General features: G+C 41.5%; 1 protein-coding gene and 1 gene segment (V, D, J or C); both read left to right on the plus strand.

Annotated features, from left to right (window-relative positions):
• LOC105706714 (immunoglobulin lambda-1 light chain-like) overlaps window positions 1-14,096 on the plus strand; it is a 392,758-nt gene that overhangs the window by 116,646 nt on the left and 262,016 nt on the right. The window lies entirely within an intron of this gene.
• The window catches only part of LOC135273040 (immunoglobulin lambda variable 5-39-like), a 284,085-nt gene continuing 272,897 nt past the window's right edge, over window positions 2,909-14,096 (plus strand). Inside the window, 2 exon segments of the V gene segment in view lie at window positions 2,909-2,976; window positions 3,099-3,420. Of these exon segments, the coding sequence occupies window positions 2,931-2,976; window positions 3,099-3,420 (368 nt within the window).

The following is a 14,096-nucleotide window of genomic DNA, read 5'->3' on the forward strand; positions in this document are numbered from 1 at the left end:
CAGCTCCAACCTCAACAGAAAAAAACGTCCTCTCAGACTGCTCCTGAAATCACCAACTTCAAAAATTAAAGGGAGATAAATCCACGAAGATAGGGAAAAAACACAGCGCAAAAAGGTTGAAACCATCGAAGACCAGAACACCTCTTCCCCTCCCAGGGATCACAACTCCTCACTATCAAGGGACCAAAAAAAGACAGAGAATGAATCTGACGAATTGACAGAAGCAGGCTTCAGAAGTTGGGTAATAACAAACTTCACTGAGTTAAAAGACCATGTTCTAACCCAATGCATAATCCCATAGTTCTTGGAGGCCTTGTTCATTTTTTTCACTCTTTTTTTCTCTACTCTTGCCTTCTCGTTTTATTTCATTGATTTGATCTTCTATCTCTGATATTCTTTCTTCTGCTTGATCAATTTGGCTGTTGAAACTTGTGTATGCCTCTTGAAATTCTCATGCTGTGTTTTTCAGCTCCATCAAGTCGTTTATGTTCTTCTCTAAGCTGGTTATTCTAATTAGCATTTAGTCTAACCTTTTTTCAAGGTTCTTAGTTTCTTCGCATTGGGTTAGAACAGACCTCAGTGTGTGATGTCCCCTTCCTGTGTCATGTGTTCTCATTGTGCAACACCCGCCTATGAGTGAGAACATGCGGTGTTTGATTTTTGGTCTTGTGTCAGTTGACATGTGGTTACTTTCTATTGACCAAAAGCACTGAGGGTCAGGGCAGAGTATAGCACAAGGAATGATACCCCTGTACACGGAAGGGGCTGCTGTTAAAGCTCACGATCAAACATCCCCAGAAATAGGTCAGAATCCATGAGAGGAGAGGTGTCAAGGGTTAGGTTCCTGATTTTGGGGCACAGTGATTTGCAGTGTCTGCAGCCCTAATTTGGGGATCCAGGGAAGTGAGGGCTGAGGCCCAGCAGAGGGAAGAGGGTTCTGAGGTATTATTATGGGTCATGGTGCTTGTGCTTACCTTGGTGATGGGTGAGAGTAAAGGTCAATTAAAAAGCTTGAAAGCAGTGGAAAATCAGGGTTCTGTATCTGACTGAGGGTGGGAGATCCAGCCCCACCTGAGGCATTCTTATCCACCCACTCTCTCCCTTTTTTCTCCCTGCCTCCTTCCAAGGGAAGGCTTCCACGCTATGGTGTCTATGCTGCTCTTTTCCATCACAAACAGAGCAGGAGGGAGGTATCTAATGACTAAGTTTCTTCCTCACACTCAGTTTTCTGGTTCTCCTTAGGAATTCTTCTGGAGAATGGGAATATTTTGTTTTATTTCTGCCCTTCAGTAAGTAAGATTCCAGCCATTAGTTAGTCCAAGGAGATTGACCACCTCCTGTTGACACAGGATTATTTACAGCATACATTGTCAAAAAACATCGTCAACTTCAGAACAATTCAATTAATTCTTCAGAATTATAGAAACGAATGTCTCTCAGCTGTCAGTAATGGGCTTCAAATCCTCAGGGTGACTAACTTGTCAGGGTGGGGTCAGCCACATGAAGACGTTTCATTACAGCTGGTGGCTTTATTCGCGGTGTTTCCACTGCTGATATCCAAGCTCCCTGAGAATAGGGATTGTTTATGGCTACAGTTTTTGTTTTCTTTCTTGTCATTGCTGTATCTACAGAGCCCAAAACACTGCCTTGAACTGAAGACCAACTGTATATATGTTTGTTAAATAACATGTGAGTTCACCTACATTGGAATCTCAGAAAGAGTTGTAGATATGAGGTCAAGGTAATAATTTTTTGTTTTGAATTCTGGACATTTTGTGTTCAGATTCCAAGTTCATTCAATAGAAAATATAACTCTCCTTGGCCCAAAGTCTTGAGAGCCCAGCTGTTCTCTGCAGCTCCCAATCACTCTCTGTTCACCCATCCATGGTCTGATTCCCATGGAAAATACAAGTGGTGATATTACAATACAAACAAATTGTATAATATCTAGGACAAATTCTTGACCAGAAAATATGAAACAACTTTGCAGAAAATGACATTTTACTGAGGATATAATAGTTAATTCCATGAAACAGAAAAATATGTCATACTGTTCACCGTTAAAAGTAAGTCTGCCAAATCTCTTAATTTTCCTATAGCATTAAATTGAGTCAAATCTCTGTAAAATATGTGAAATCATTGTATATATAATTTTTGCTGAATTGTTGCTTTTAACATGTCACAGACTTTTTTTTTGAAAATTTTTATTTTTTACTGTTCTCGTGGACAGCGCTTACCTGTCCTTCAACCTAGCTCCTCAGCTGACCCTTTTACTGTGATGTCCACACCGATGGCACCGTGGGCAAGTAGATTTTTCTAGAACGTACTGTGTGGATGCTGACACCTTTAAAATTTATATATTTACTTATGTGCACACCCTGTGGACCAAGACTTCTTCTGTAAGTGGGAGATCACAGTAATCATGCATAGCATGACGGAATCAGTGTCCAGGAATCAGAACATGGATCTCTGAATAGTGACGGGTGAGCTGCAGAGACCAGCTGGACCACAGAGTTTTGTGTCCTCCAACCAGCATGGGGATACTGTGAGACTGCCTTGTGGTTCATACTCCGATGCTCAGTAAGAACCATTCACTCAAAGAAATCCAGGCCTTGGAGCTAAGGCACTGTGCTCACTGATGAGGACTCAGCAGCTGTGTCTTCTCTGGCCTGGCAGACTTCCCTGAGCAGTGGCCTTTGTATGGTCTCAACAGATGCTTCCTCCCTGGGCCCTCACAAGAAGGAATGCAAATCTACCTCCTCTTCAGACAGCAGTGTGAGCTGAGCTCTGAACACAGGGCTCAGGGAGGGGCTGAGCAGCCAATGAATGGAAACACATTTGCATGAGCAGCTCCTCCTCTGCAGAGGGTGGCAAGAAAAGGAGGCCTGGGGCAGCCCAGTCCCACTGTGGGTGCATGGGCTGTGTCCACCATGGCCTGGACTCCTCTTCTCCTCCTGATCATCTCTCACTGCACAGGTAGGAACAGACCTCAGAGACTAAGGGCAACCACCCAGCCCGACTCTGGCCCTTCTGGCAAAGATCTCTGAAAAGCTCTACCCTCGTCCCTGCCTTTCTCTCACGAGTGTCTGCATTTCCAGGTTCTCTCTCCCAGCCTGTGCTGACTCAGCCATCCTTTCTCTCTGGATCTCCTGGAGCTTCAGCCAGACTCACCTGCACACTTCGGAGTGACATAAGTGTTGGTGGCAAAGGTATATTCTGGTACCAGCAGAAGTCAGAGAGCGCCCCCAGGTATCTCCTGTACTACCACACAGACTCAGATAAGCACCAGGGCTCTGGAGTCCCCAGCCGCTTCTCTGGATCCAAAGATGCCTCAGCCAATGCAGGCCTTTTGCTCATCTCTGGGCTCCAGTCTGAAGATGAGGCTGACTATTACTGTATGATCTGGCACAGCAGTGCTTCTCACAGTGACACACACAGATGGGGAAGTGGGGCAAAAACCTCACCCTTTCGTGCTCTTGTTCTGTGAAAATTTTCAAATTTTAAAATAACTTGCCTACATACAAACTGTATTTGTAAGTACATTCGAGTTGTAAAAGGCTCCTCTCAATTTTCCATTTGTTGTTTCTGAAGTCTCAGAAAATGAAAAACAAAATAACACGACCTGATGACGCTGAAATACTGTCTCGTTGTCCAAATGTGCTAAAACCAGTGTCCAGATCACAAGGTCAGCTTTTCCTGCATGTGGAGCGGCAGAAACACTGGGCATTCCTATGGAAATGGCTACTGAGGCCTCCCAGAGAAAGCTCCTAAGTTTGTGGCCTAAGACAGCAGTCATGGATCTTCAGGGCTCCCAGCCTGATTCTTCTACTCCACACAGCCTCCTTGACCAGTTCTGGGCTCCAGCCTGAGGATGAGGCTGATTATCACTGTCACACAGCTGTGCCCAGCAGACTTTATGTCACTAAGGGCTTCAATTCCATGGAGAAGTGAGAGAAAGATCTGGCCCCACTCCTCCTGACTGCCCCATCCCTCCCCTATCCCTGTGACCAACACCAGTTCATGCTAGGGCTTCTGCTGTCACTCATGCTACTGAAAGCAGAGCACGGGTTCAGTGAAAATCACTGCTTTTCTTACTGGTCTTCCAGTGCAAACAAATTTAATTTGTTTTTTGAAGCCAAAGAAGCTGCCGATACATGGTGGGTGTGGATGGGGTGGGGACAGGAAGAAAGAAGAATCCAGCCTGTGTGACCCAGAGATCCAGGTGTCTTCTACTGGCCCAGAGGTGTCCCCTCCTTTTGGTGCAGCTGTTCTTGTTATTTCCTGAGCAGCAAAACTGTGGGAGAGATGGGTTCTGTCTTTCTTCTCAGATTACACCCTGAAGGATGTTCTGAAGTCTTAGGTATAGCGTGGAAGCTCCCCATGGTTCTCGGGAGTCGGTCCTCAGAACCACACATGCTCCATTTCCCCTCTTTAATCTCTCAAATTCTGGTTATTCTTGCTCTGTATGTTTTTTAAAATCAATTGTTTGTTTGCGATGGCCCTGGATAAACCTCAGTTCTTTGGACCTAGAGCTTATGGTTCCAACCTACATTATCACAGGCGATCTCAATATTCATGAACATTTCCCAATCATCCTGTTATTCTTCACTGTCAGTTATGAAACATTTACCAGACAACCTTGATCAGGGATCAACATGTGTGAGTGTGGCACGGGGGACAGGCCACCGGGAACCCTTACCCAGGAGTGGAAGAAAAACCTCTAAAGAGGAGGGTCTGTTTATAGCTATAGTATATTTATATCAAGCCCCATGCCCAGAGCAATTTAAAAACAGACTCAAAAATCTTTATGACGTCAGAGAGTCACAAGAACATAATGAGGGCCAGGCTAACAACCAAGGACAAAGAAAAACCCAGAGTGGGAAGCAAGAGCAGAAAACAAGTTTTCTGGACAGCATCATATTCTCCTAGCAAAAAAGACACCAAATTCCTGAGCCTGTGCCATGAGGGTCGGGGGAATCTAGCAGTAAAGCCTCACACCAACAATAACTGATAATACTAAGGGCAACTATGGAAGAGACACACGTAGAATTTTTAACAGGTTAGAACTAATGGAGTCGTCTGGGGGAATTTTAAGCCTTAAACTTAGTTTTAGATGGTGCTGGATTGATAACGACTCCAGGAACCTGGAAAAAAATCTTGAATGCCCAATTATAATGAAATATCTGGTAACAATAAGGATGGTACAATGCTGTATGTATTGGGCAGCTCAGAGATCAAGAGTGACCAAAACGTAAATGATGTCTCAGCTCAACTCCGTTGGAGAACAACAACCATTCTACTGTCATGAGTGGTGGCATCAGAAAGATCCATCTGCAATAGTCAGGTTGCCCCTCCAGGAGAGCTGGGCAGTGTCAGAGGGACTGGAGGACCTGGGAACCGAGGCCAGCAGGGGGCGCTGTGGGACTGGTCCTGAAAGGAAAATACTCCACTGGCTCTCACATACATGAGCAGGCAGAGTCCTCCCTGAAGTGTGATCCTTACTTACTTCACATGTGATGAAAAAGTGTGATCTGACACCTGTTTGAGAATAAGAGAAAATTTAGGAAGAGACACTGTCAGTCCCAAAATTGAGGACTCAGACAGTTCAATTCTGGAGGCATATTCTTCATGCCCTGGATCTGCCTCCAGTTCAATCACTGAACAAGAAGGTCCTTCAGGGGCAAATATAAGGACTCTGAGGGGCACCCTTCATTCCCTTACCCTCCTGGCATGTAAGTACAAGTGTTGGCTCATCCTGTTCTTCCTGGAATTTGCCATGTGCCCTCTATTTTATGTCTTTGAAAAATTTTTCTTCATGTTTGGTAGCACTGTGTCATGACACCACATGACTTGGACTTTTGAATGAGAATGTTTGATCATTGAATACAGACACACACACACACACACACACACACACACACACACTTAGAGAGAACAGAGAGAGAGAGATCTGTGGACAGTTGAGCTAGTACAGGCTGGCCTAGGACACAGTGAGTAAAGAGACAAGCCAGGATGAATTAAAAAATGCCAAATTCATAGTAGTAAAATTTATTACAATCAGTTCAAAATTCTTATCTTTTTTGTTTCAGTATAAAAAATAAACATTTAATGTATCTATTAGGAAATAATTAGCAATTCTGTAAATGATATAAAAGAAAATGAATGAATGGTAAAACATTTTCTTCTTTTTTATTTTTTGTTTTTTTAAAATATGTATTTTATTGCGTTTTAGGTTTTGGGGTACATGTGAAGAACATGCAGGATTGTTGCATAGGTACACACATGGCAATGTGGTTTGCTGCCTTCCTCCCCATCACCTATATCTGGCATTTCTTCTCATGTTATCCCTCCCCAACTCCCCACCCCCACTGTCCCTCCTCTAATTCCCCCCCACAGACCCCAGTGTGTGATACTCCCCTCCCTGTGTCCATGTGTTCTCATTGTTCAACACCTGCCTATGACTGAGAACATGTGGTGTTTGATTTTCTGTTCTTGTGTCAGTTTGCTGAGAATGATGGTTTCCAGATTCATCCATGTCCCTACAAAGGACATGAACTCATCATTTTTTATGGCTGCATAGTATTCCATGGTGTATATATGTGCCACATTTTCCCGTCCAGTCTATCATCAATGGGCATTTGAGTTGGTTCCAGGTCTTTGCTATTGTAAACAGTGCCACAATGAACATATGTGTGCATGTGTCTTTATAACAGAAAAATGTATAATCCTTTGGATATATACCCAGTAATGGGATTGCTGGGTCAAATGGAATTTCTATTTCTAGGTCCTTGAGGAATTGCCACACTGTCTTCTACAATGGTTGAACTAATTTACACTCCCACCAACAGTGTAAAAGTGTACCTATTTCTCCACATCCTCTCCAGCATCTGTTGTCTCCAGATTTTTTAATGATTGCCATTCTAACTGGCGTGAGGTAGTATCTCAATGTAGTTTTGATTTGCATTTCTCTAATGACTAGTGATGAGGAGCATTTTTTCATATGTTTGTTGGCCTCATATATGTCTTCTTTTGTAAAGTGTCTGTTCATATCCTTCACCCACTTTTGAATAGGCTTGTTTGTTTTTTTTCTTGTAAATCTGTTTTGGTTCTTTGTAGATTCTGGATATTAGCCCTTTGTCAGATGGGTAGATTGCAAAAATTTTTTCCCATTCTGTTGGTTGCCGATTCACTCTAATGATTGTTTCTTTTGCTGTGAGGAAGCTCTGGAGTTTAATTAGGTCCCATTTGTCGATTTTGGCTTTTGTTGCCAATGCTTTTGGTGTTTTAGTCATGAAGTTCTTGCCTGTGTCTATGTCCTGAAGATTTTGCCTAGATTTTCTTCTAGGGGTTTTATGGTGTTAGGTCTTATGTTTAAGTCTTTAATCCATCTGGAGTTAATTTTAGTATAAGGTGTCAGGAAGGGGTCCAGTTTCTGCTTTCTGCACATGGCTAGCCAGTTTTCCCAACACCATTTATTAAACAGGGAATCCTTTCCCCATTGCTTGTTTTTGTGAGGTTTGTCAAAGATCAGATGGCTGTAGATGTGTGGTGTTGCCTCCAAGGCCTCTTTTCTGTTGCATTGGTCTATATCTCTATTTTGGTACCAGTACCATGCTGTTTTGATTACTGTAGCCTTGTAGTATAGTTTGAAGTCAGGTAATGTGATGCCTCCAGCTTTGTTCTTTTTGCTTAGAATTGACTTGGCTATGTGGGCTCTCTTTTGGTTCCATATGAAGTTTAAGGTGTTTTTTTCCAGTTCTGTGAAGGAGGTCATTGGTAGCTTGATGGGAATAGCATTGAATCTGTAAATTACTTTGGACAGTATGGCCATTTTCATGATATTGATTCTTCCTAACCATGAACATGGAACGTTCCTCCATCTGTTTGTGTCCTCTCTTATTATTTATTTATTTATTTATTTATTTATGTTGAGACAGAGTTTTGCTCTTGTTACCCAGGCTGGAGTGCAATGGCGTGATCTTGACTCGCCGCAACCTCCGCCTCCTGGGTTCAGGCAATTCTCCTGCCTCAGCCTCCTCAGTAGCTGGGATTACAGGCACGTGCCACCATGCCTAGCTAATTTTTTGTATTTTTAGTAGAGACGGGGTTTCACCATGTTGACCAGGATGGTCTCGATCTCTTGACCTCGTGATCCACCCACCTCGGCCTCCCAAAGTGCTGGGATTACAGGCATGAGCCACCGCACCCGACCTGTGTCCTCTCTTATTTCGTTGAGCAGTGGTTTGTAGTTCTCTTTGAAGAGGTCCTTTACATTCTTTGTTAGTTGTATTCCTAGGTATTTTATTCTCTTAGTAGCAATTGTGAATGGCAGTTTGTTCTTGATTTGGCTCTCCTTAAGTCTGTTATTGGTGTATAGGAATGCTTGTGATTTTTGCACATTGATTTTGTATCCTGAGACTTTGCTGAAGTTGCTTATTAGTTTCAGGAGATTTTGGGCTGAGATGATGTGGTCTTCTAAATATACAATCGTGTTGTCTGCAAATAGAGACAATTTGACTTCCTCCTTTCCTAATTAAATACCCTTTATTTTTTTTTCTTGTCTGATTGCTCTGGCTAGAACTTCCAATACTATATTGAATAGGAGTGGTGAGAGAGGGCATCCTTGTCTAGTGCCATATTTCAAAGGGAATGCTTCCAGTTTTTGCCCATTTAGTATGATATTGGCTGTGGGTTTGTCACAAATAGCTTTTATTATTTTGAGATACATTCTGTCAATATCTAGTTTATTGAGAGTTTTTAGCATAAAGTGCTGTTGAATTTTGTCAAAGGTCTTCTCTGCATCTATTGAGATAATCATGTGGTTTTTGTCTTTGGTTCTGTTTATGTGGTGAATTACGTTTATAGACTTGCGTATCTTGAACCAGCCTTGCATCCCCAGGAAGAAGCTTACTTGATTGTGATGGATAAGCTTTTTGATGTGCTGTTGTAATTGGTTTGCCAGTATTTTATTGAAGATTGTTGCATCTGTGTTCATCATGGATATTGGCCTGAAGTTTTTTTTTCTTGTTGAGTCTCTGCTGGGTTTTGGTATCAGGATGTTGGTCTCATAAAATGATTTGGGAAGGATTCCCTCTTTCTGGATTGTTTGGAATAGTTTCAGAAGCAGTGGTACCAGTTCCTCTTTGTATGTCTGGTAGAATTCGGCTGTGAACCCATCTGCACCTGGGCTTTTTTTTTGGGTGGTAGGCTCTTAATTGCTGCCTCAACTTTAGCCCTTGTTATTGGTCTATTCAGGGTTTCAACTTCTTCCTGGTTTAGGCTTGGGAGGATACAAGTCTCCAGGAATTTATCCATTTCTTCCAGGTTTACTGGTTTATGTACATAGAGTTGTTTGTAGGACTCTCTGATGATAGTTTGTATTTCTGTGGAATCTGTGGTGATATCCCCTTTATCGTTTTTTATTGCATCAATTTGTTTATTCTCTCTTTTTGTTTTTATTAATCTGGCTAGTGGTCTATTTTGTTGATCTTTTCAAAAAAACAGCTCCTGGATTTATTGATTTTTTGAAGGGGTTTTTGTGTCTCTATCTCCTTCAGTTCTGCTCTGATCTTAATTATTTCTTGTCTTCTGCTAGGTTTTGAGTTTTTTTTTTTACCTTGCTTCTCTAGCTCTTTCAATTTTGATGATAGGGTGTTGATTTTAAATCTTTCCTTGCTTCTCATGTGGGAATTTATTGCTATATATTTTCCTCTAGACACTGCTTTAAATGTGTCCCAGAGATTCTGGTATGTTGTGTCTTCGTTCTCGTTGGTTTTGAAGAACATCTTTATTTATGCCTTCATTTCATTGTTTATCCAGTCAACATTCAAGAGCCAGTTGTTCAGTTTCCATGAAGTTGTGCAGTTCTGAGTTATTTTCTGAGTTCTGAGTTCTAATTTGATTGCACTGTGGTCTGAGAGACTGTTTGTTATGATTTCTGTTCTTTTGCATTTGCTGAGGAGTGATTTACTTCCAATTATGTGGCCAGTTTTAGAGTAGGTGTGGTGTGGTGCTGAGAAGAATGTATACTCTGTGGATTTGGGGTGGAGAGTTCTGTAAATGTCTATTAGGTTTGCTTGGTCCAGGTCTGAGTTCAAGTCCTGGATATCCCTGTTAATTTTCTGTCTTGTTGATCTGTCTAACATTGACAGTGGAGTGTTAAAGTCTCCTACTATTATTGTGTGGGAGTCTAAGTCTCTTTGTAAGTCATTAAGAACTTGTTTCATGTATCTGGGTGCTCCTGTATTGGGTGCATATATATTTAGGATCATTAGCTCTTCTTGTTGTATTGATCCTTTTACCATTACGTAATGTCCTTCTTTGTCTCTTTTGATCTTTGTTGATTTAAAGTCTATTTTATCAGAGACTAGGATTGCAACTCCTGCTTTTTTTGCTCTCCATTTGCTTGGTAAATCTTCCTCCATTCCTTTATTTTGAGCCCATGTGTATCCTTGCATGTGAGATGGGTTTCCTGGATACAGCACACCAATGGGTTTTGACTTTTTATCCAATTTGCCAGTCTGTGTCTCTTGATTGGGGCATTTAGCCCATTTACATTTAAGGTTCATATTGTTATGTGTGAATTTGATCCTGCCATTTTGATGCCAGCTGGTTGTTTTGCCCATTAGATGATGCAGTTTCTTCATTGTGTCGATGCTCTTTACCATTTGGTATGTTTTTGGAGTGGCTAATACTGGTTGTTCCTTTCTATGTTTAGTGCTTCTTTCAGGAGCTCTTGTAAAGCAGGCCTGGTCGTGATGAAATCTCTGAGCAATTGCTTGTTCATAAAGAATTTTATTTCTCCTTCGCTTATGAAACTTAGTTTGGCTGGATATGAAATTCTAGGTTGAAAGTTCTTTTCTTTAAGGTTGTTGAATATTGGTCCCCACTCTCTTCTGGCTTGTAGGGTTTCTGCTGAGAGATCTACTGTGAGTCTGATGGGCTTCCCATTGTGGGTAACCCACCCTTTCTCTCTTGCTGCCCTTAGCATTTTTTCCTTCTCTTCAACCCTGGTGAATCTGATGATTACGTGCCTTGGAGTTGCTCTTCTTGAGGAATATCTCTGTGGTGTTCTCTGTATTTCCTGGACTTGAATATTGGCCTGCCTTGCTAGGTTGGGGAAGTTTTCCTGGATAATACCCTGAAGAGTGTTTTGCAGCTTGGATTCATTCTCTCTGTCACATTCAGGTACACCTATCAAACATAGATTAGGTCTTTTCACATAATCCCAAATTTCTTGGAGGCTTTGTTTGTTTCTTTTCATTCTTTTTTCTCTAATCTTGCCATCTCATTTTATTTCATTGAGTTGATCTTCAATCTCGGATACCCTTTCTTCTGATTGGTCAATTCAGCTATTGAAACTTGTGTATGCTTCGTGAAGTTCTTGTGTTGTGTTTTTTCAGCTCCATCAATTCATTTATGTTCCTCTGTAAGCTGTCTATTCTCGTTAGCATTTCATCAAATCCTTTTTCAAGGTTCTTAGTTTCTTTGCATTGGGTTAGAACATTGTTCTTTTAGCTCAGAGAAGTTTCTTATTACCCACTTTCTGAAGCGTGTTTCTGTCAATTCATCAGACTCATTCTCCATCCAGCCTTGTGAGGAGTTGTGATCCCTTGGAGGAGGAGAGGCATTCTGGTTTTGGATGTTTTCATCCTTTTTACACTGGTTTCTTCCCATCTTTGTGGATTTATCTACCTGTTGTCTTCGTGGTTGGCGACTTTCAGATGGGGTCTCTGAGTGGACGTCTTTTTTGTTGCTGATGAAGTTATTTCTTTCTGTTTCTTAGTTTTCCTTTTAACATTCAGGCCCCTCTGCTATAGGACTGCTGGAGGTCCACTCCAGACCCTGCTTGCCTGGGGATCACCTGCAGTGGCTGCAGAGCAGTAAGGGTTGCTGGCAGTTTCTTTTTCTGCTATCTTTGTCACAGAAGGATACTCACCAGATGTCAGCCTGAGCTCTCCTTTATGAGGTGACTCTTTGGATATACTGGGGTCAGGGAGCTGCTTGAGGAGACAGTCTGTCCTTTATAGGAGCTCAAGTGCTGATCTGTGAGCTCTGTTGCTCCCTTCAGAGCTGCTGGGCAGGCATGTTTAAGTCTGCTGTAGTGGAACTCATAACTGCCTTTTTTTCCCAGGTGCTCTGTCCCGGGAAGGTGGGGCTTTATGTATAAGTTTCTGTCATGCTGCTGCCTTTTTTCAGAGATGCCCTGCCCAGTGAGGAGGTGGCCTAGCCACAGTCTGCCAGCAGAGGTATTGCTGAACTGCCGTGGTAATGGCAGTCTGCCTCAGTAATGGTGGAGTGTCTGTGTAAAGGCAGGTTGCCTCGGTAATGACTGACTGCCTCGGTAGTGGTGTACTGCCTTGGTAATGGTGGACGCCCTTCCCCCACAGAGGTGAACTGTCCCAGATCCAGCTGTACTTGCTGTGAAACTCTCAATCCAGAGAGTTTCAGATTGCTGGTCTTTGTGGGGGTGCCGAGCCAGATCACCTGGCTCCTTGTTTCAGCCCACTTTTTTTCAGTCACATGGGCAACTCTGTCTCCCAGGTGTTCCAGTTGCCAGTTGAAAAGGCGCCCAGATTTGTGTAAGTTTTTGTGTGAAGGCCTGCTGCGCTGGCTGAAATGGTGGCACTGGGGGCTTGTGGCACTTTTCCACCAGGGAATCTCCTGGTCTGTGGGCAGTAAAAATTCGTTTGGAAATGCGGCCTCATCCTCTGCATTTTCACTGGGAACTGCAATCCAGCTGTTCCTTTTCAGCCATCTTGGATCCTCTCAGAATAGGTTTTTTTTTTTTTTAAACGTGCAGTGTTGAATCATTTCTTCATAGTGCTATCCCAAGTTGGGACAAGGGCTTCAATTTCACTTCTTAAAAAACATCGTCATATATTTGATATGCCCAGACTATATACAATTTTAAGCGGAGTACAACTACTATTGTAAAGCTAATGTGAAGTTACTATTAAAAAGGAATTTTTTCCAGAAATCTGGTGTCTTCAAATTATACCTTTACCTTGACATTTGAATATGAAGCCATTATATTTCTTAATGGTATAAAATTTCATTTTCAATAACTTATTAGTGCTGAAATTGTTCACTAGCTGTGGTCTGACCTAGTTAATTTAGAAACAGATTGAATAGGACCTACTAAAGCAGTATTTATAGAGTTTGATGGCAAATACATTAGGCAGAACTTCATCTAAAATATTCTTAGTAAATAATGTTGACATGTTTTCCATTTCTCATCAGTTTCATTCAACATTTTAAAATTTTTAATGAAGCTCTTAGAATTTACACATTTATATTTAAACATTGATATATATTGATTGATTGCTCATAAGTTAAACTGGTAAAGTTTGAGACAAGTATTCCTAACACTTCACCATTGAAATCTATATGCCACCTTGTCTTTCATAAAAACTGAATTGTTACCTAAAATGAAAGTCGACGTTTTGAAGATAGTTATTGATACTGTTCTTTGTTACAATTTTGGGCACCACATATTAAAACATAACTTTTATTGTTCCAATATGTAACATGGAGGGCCATGTCATAAATAATAACAGGGCTTTTGTACTGTTATTATTTTTCCTTTGGAATTTGAAGGTCTGCATGAGGGTTTTGGTTTTGAATGTTTCAATGTTTTTGAGAAGCCTTGCTTACATTTTATGGTGTAGTCATTGGAAATGGAAAAATAGCATTATATTATATGTATTATATATACAATTATATATTACGCATATTCTCCTTACTTTATTTCAGTTACCATCCCCATGAATCTGACAAGAATTGCTATGACCGAACGGTTTTCGAGTCCTAATTAAAACTTTATTTATGACAGCATTCATAATTAGCCTGAAATGCATTCTGTAGGTAATCTCTGAGTTTCTGGAATGTTTTCTTAGACTTTTTGAATGTGCAGCAGCTTACATGTCTGAAGTTACTTGAAGACAGCACTTTCAAGAAAGCTTACAATTGGGCCCTGTACCATCCCAAGTCCTTTGTAGCTCCTCTTGAACATGCTTGCCATACTTTTGAAAGGATAGTTGAATAAATACCATCACCTTTCTTTGCAGTGGCACAGGTTATAAACTTAAGTGGAG

This window comes from Aotus nancymaae, unplaced genomic scaffold, assembly GCF_030222135.1.
Source record: "Aotus nancymaae isolate 86718 unplaced genomic scaffold, 86718_ANA_hifiasm-v0.15.2.pri h1tg000210l, whole genome shotgun sequence".
Taxonomy (NCBI): Eukaryota; Metazoa; Chordata; class Mammalia; order Primates; family Aotidae; genus Aotus; species Aotus nancymaae.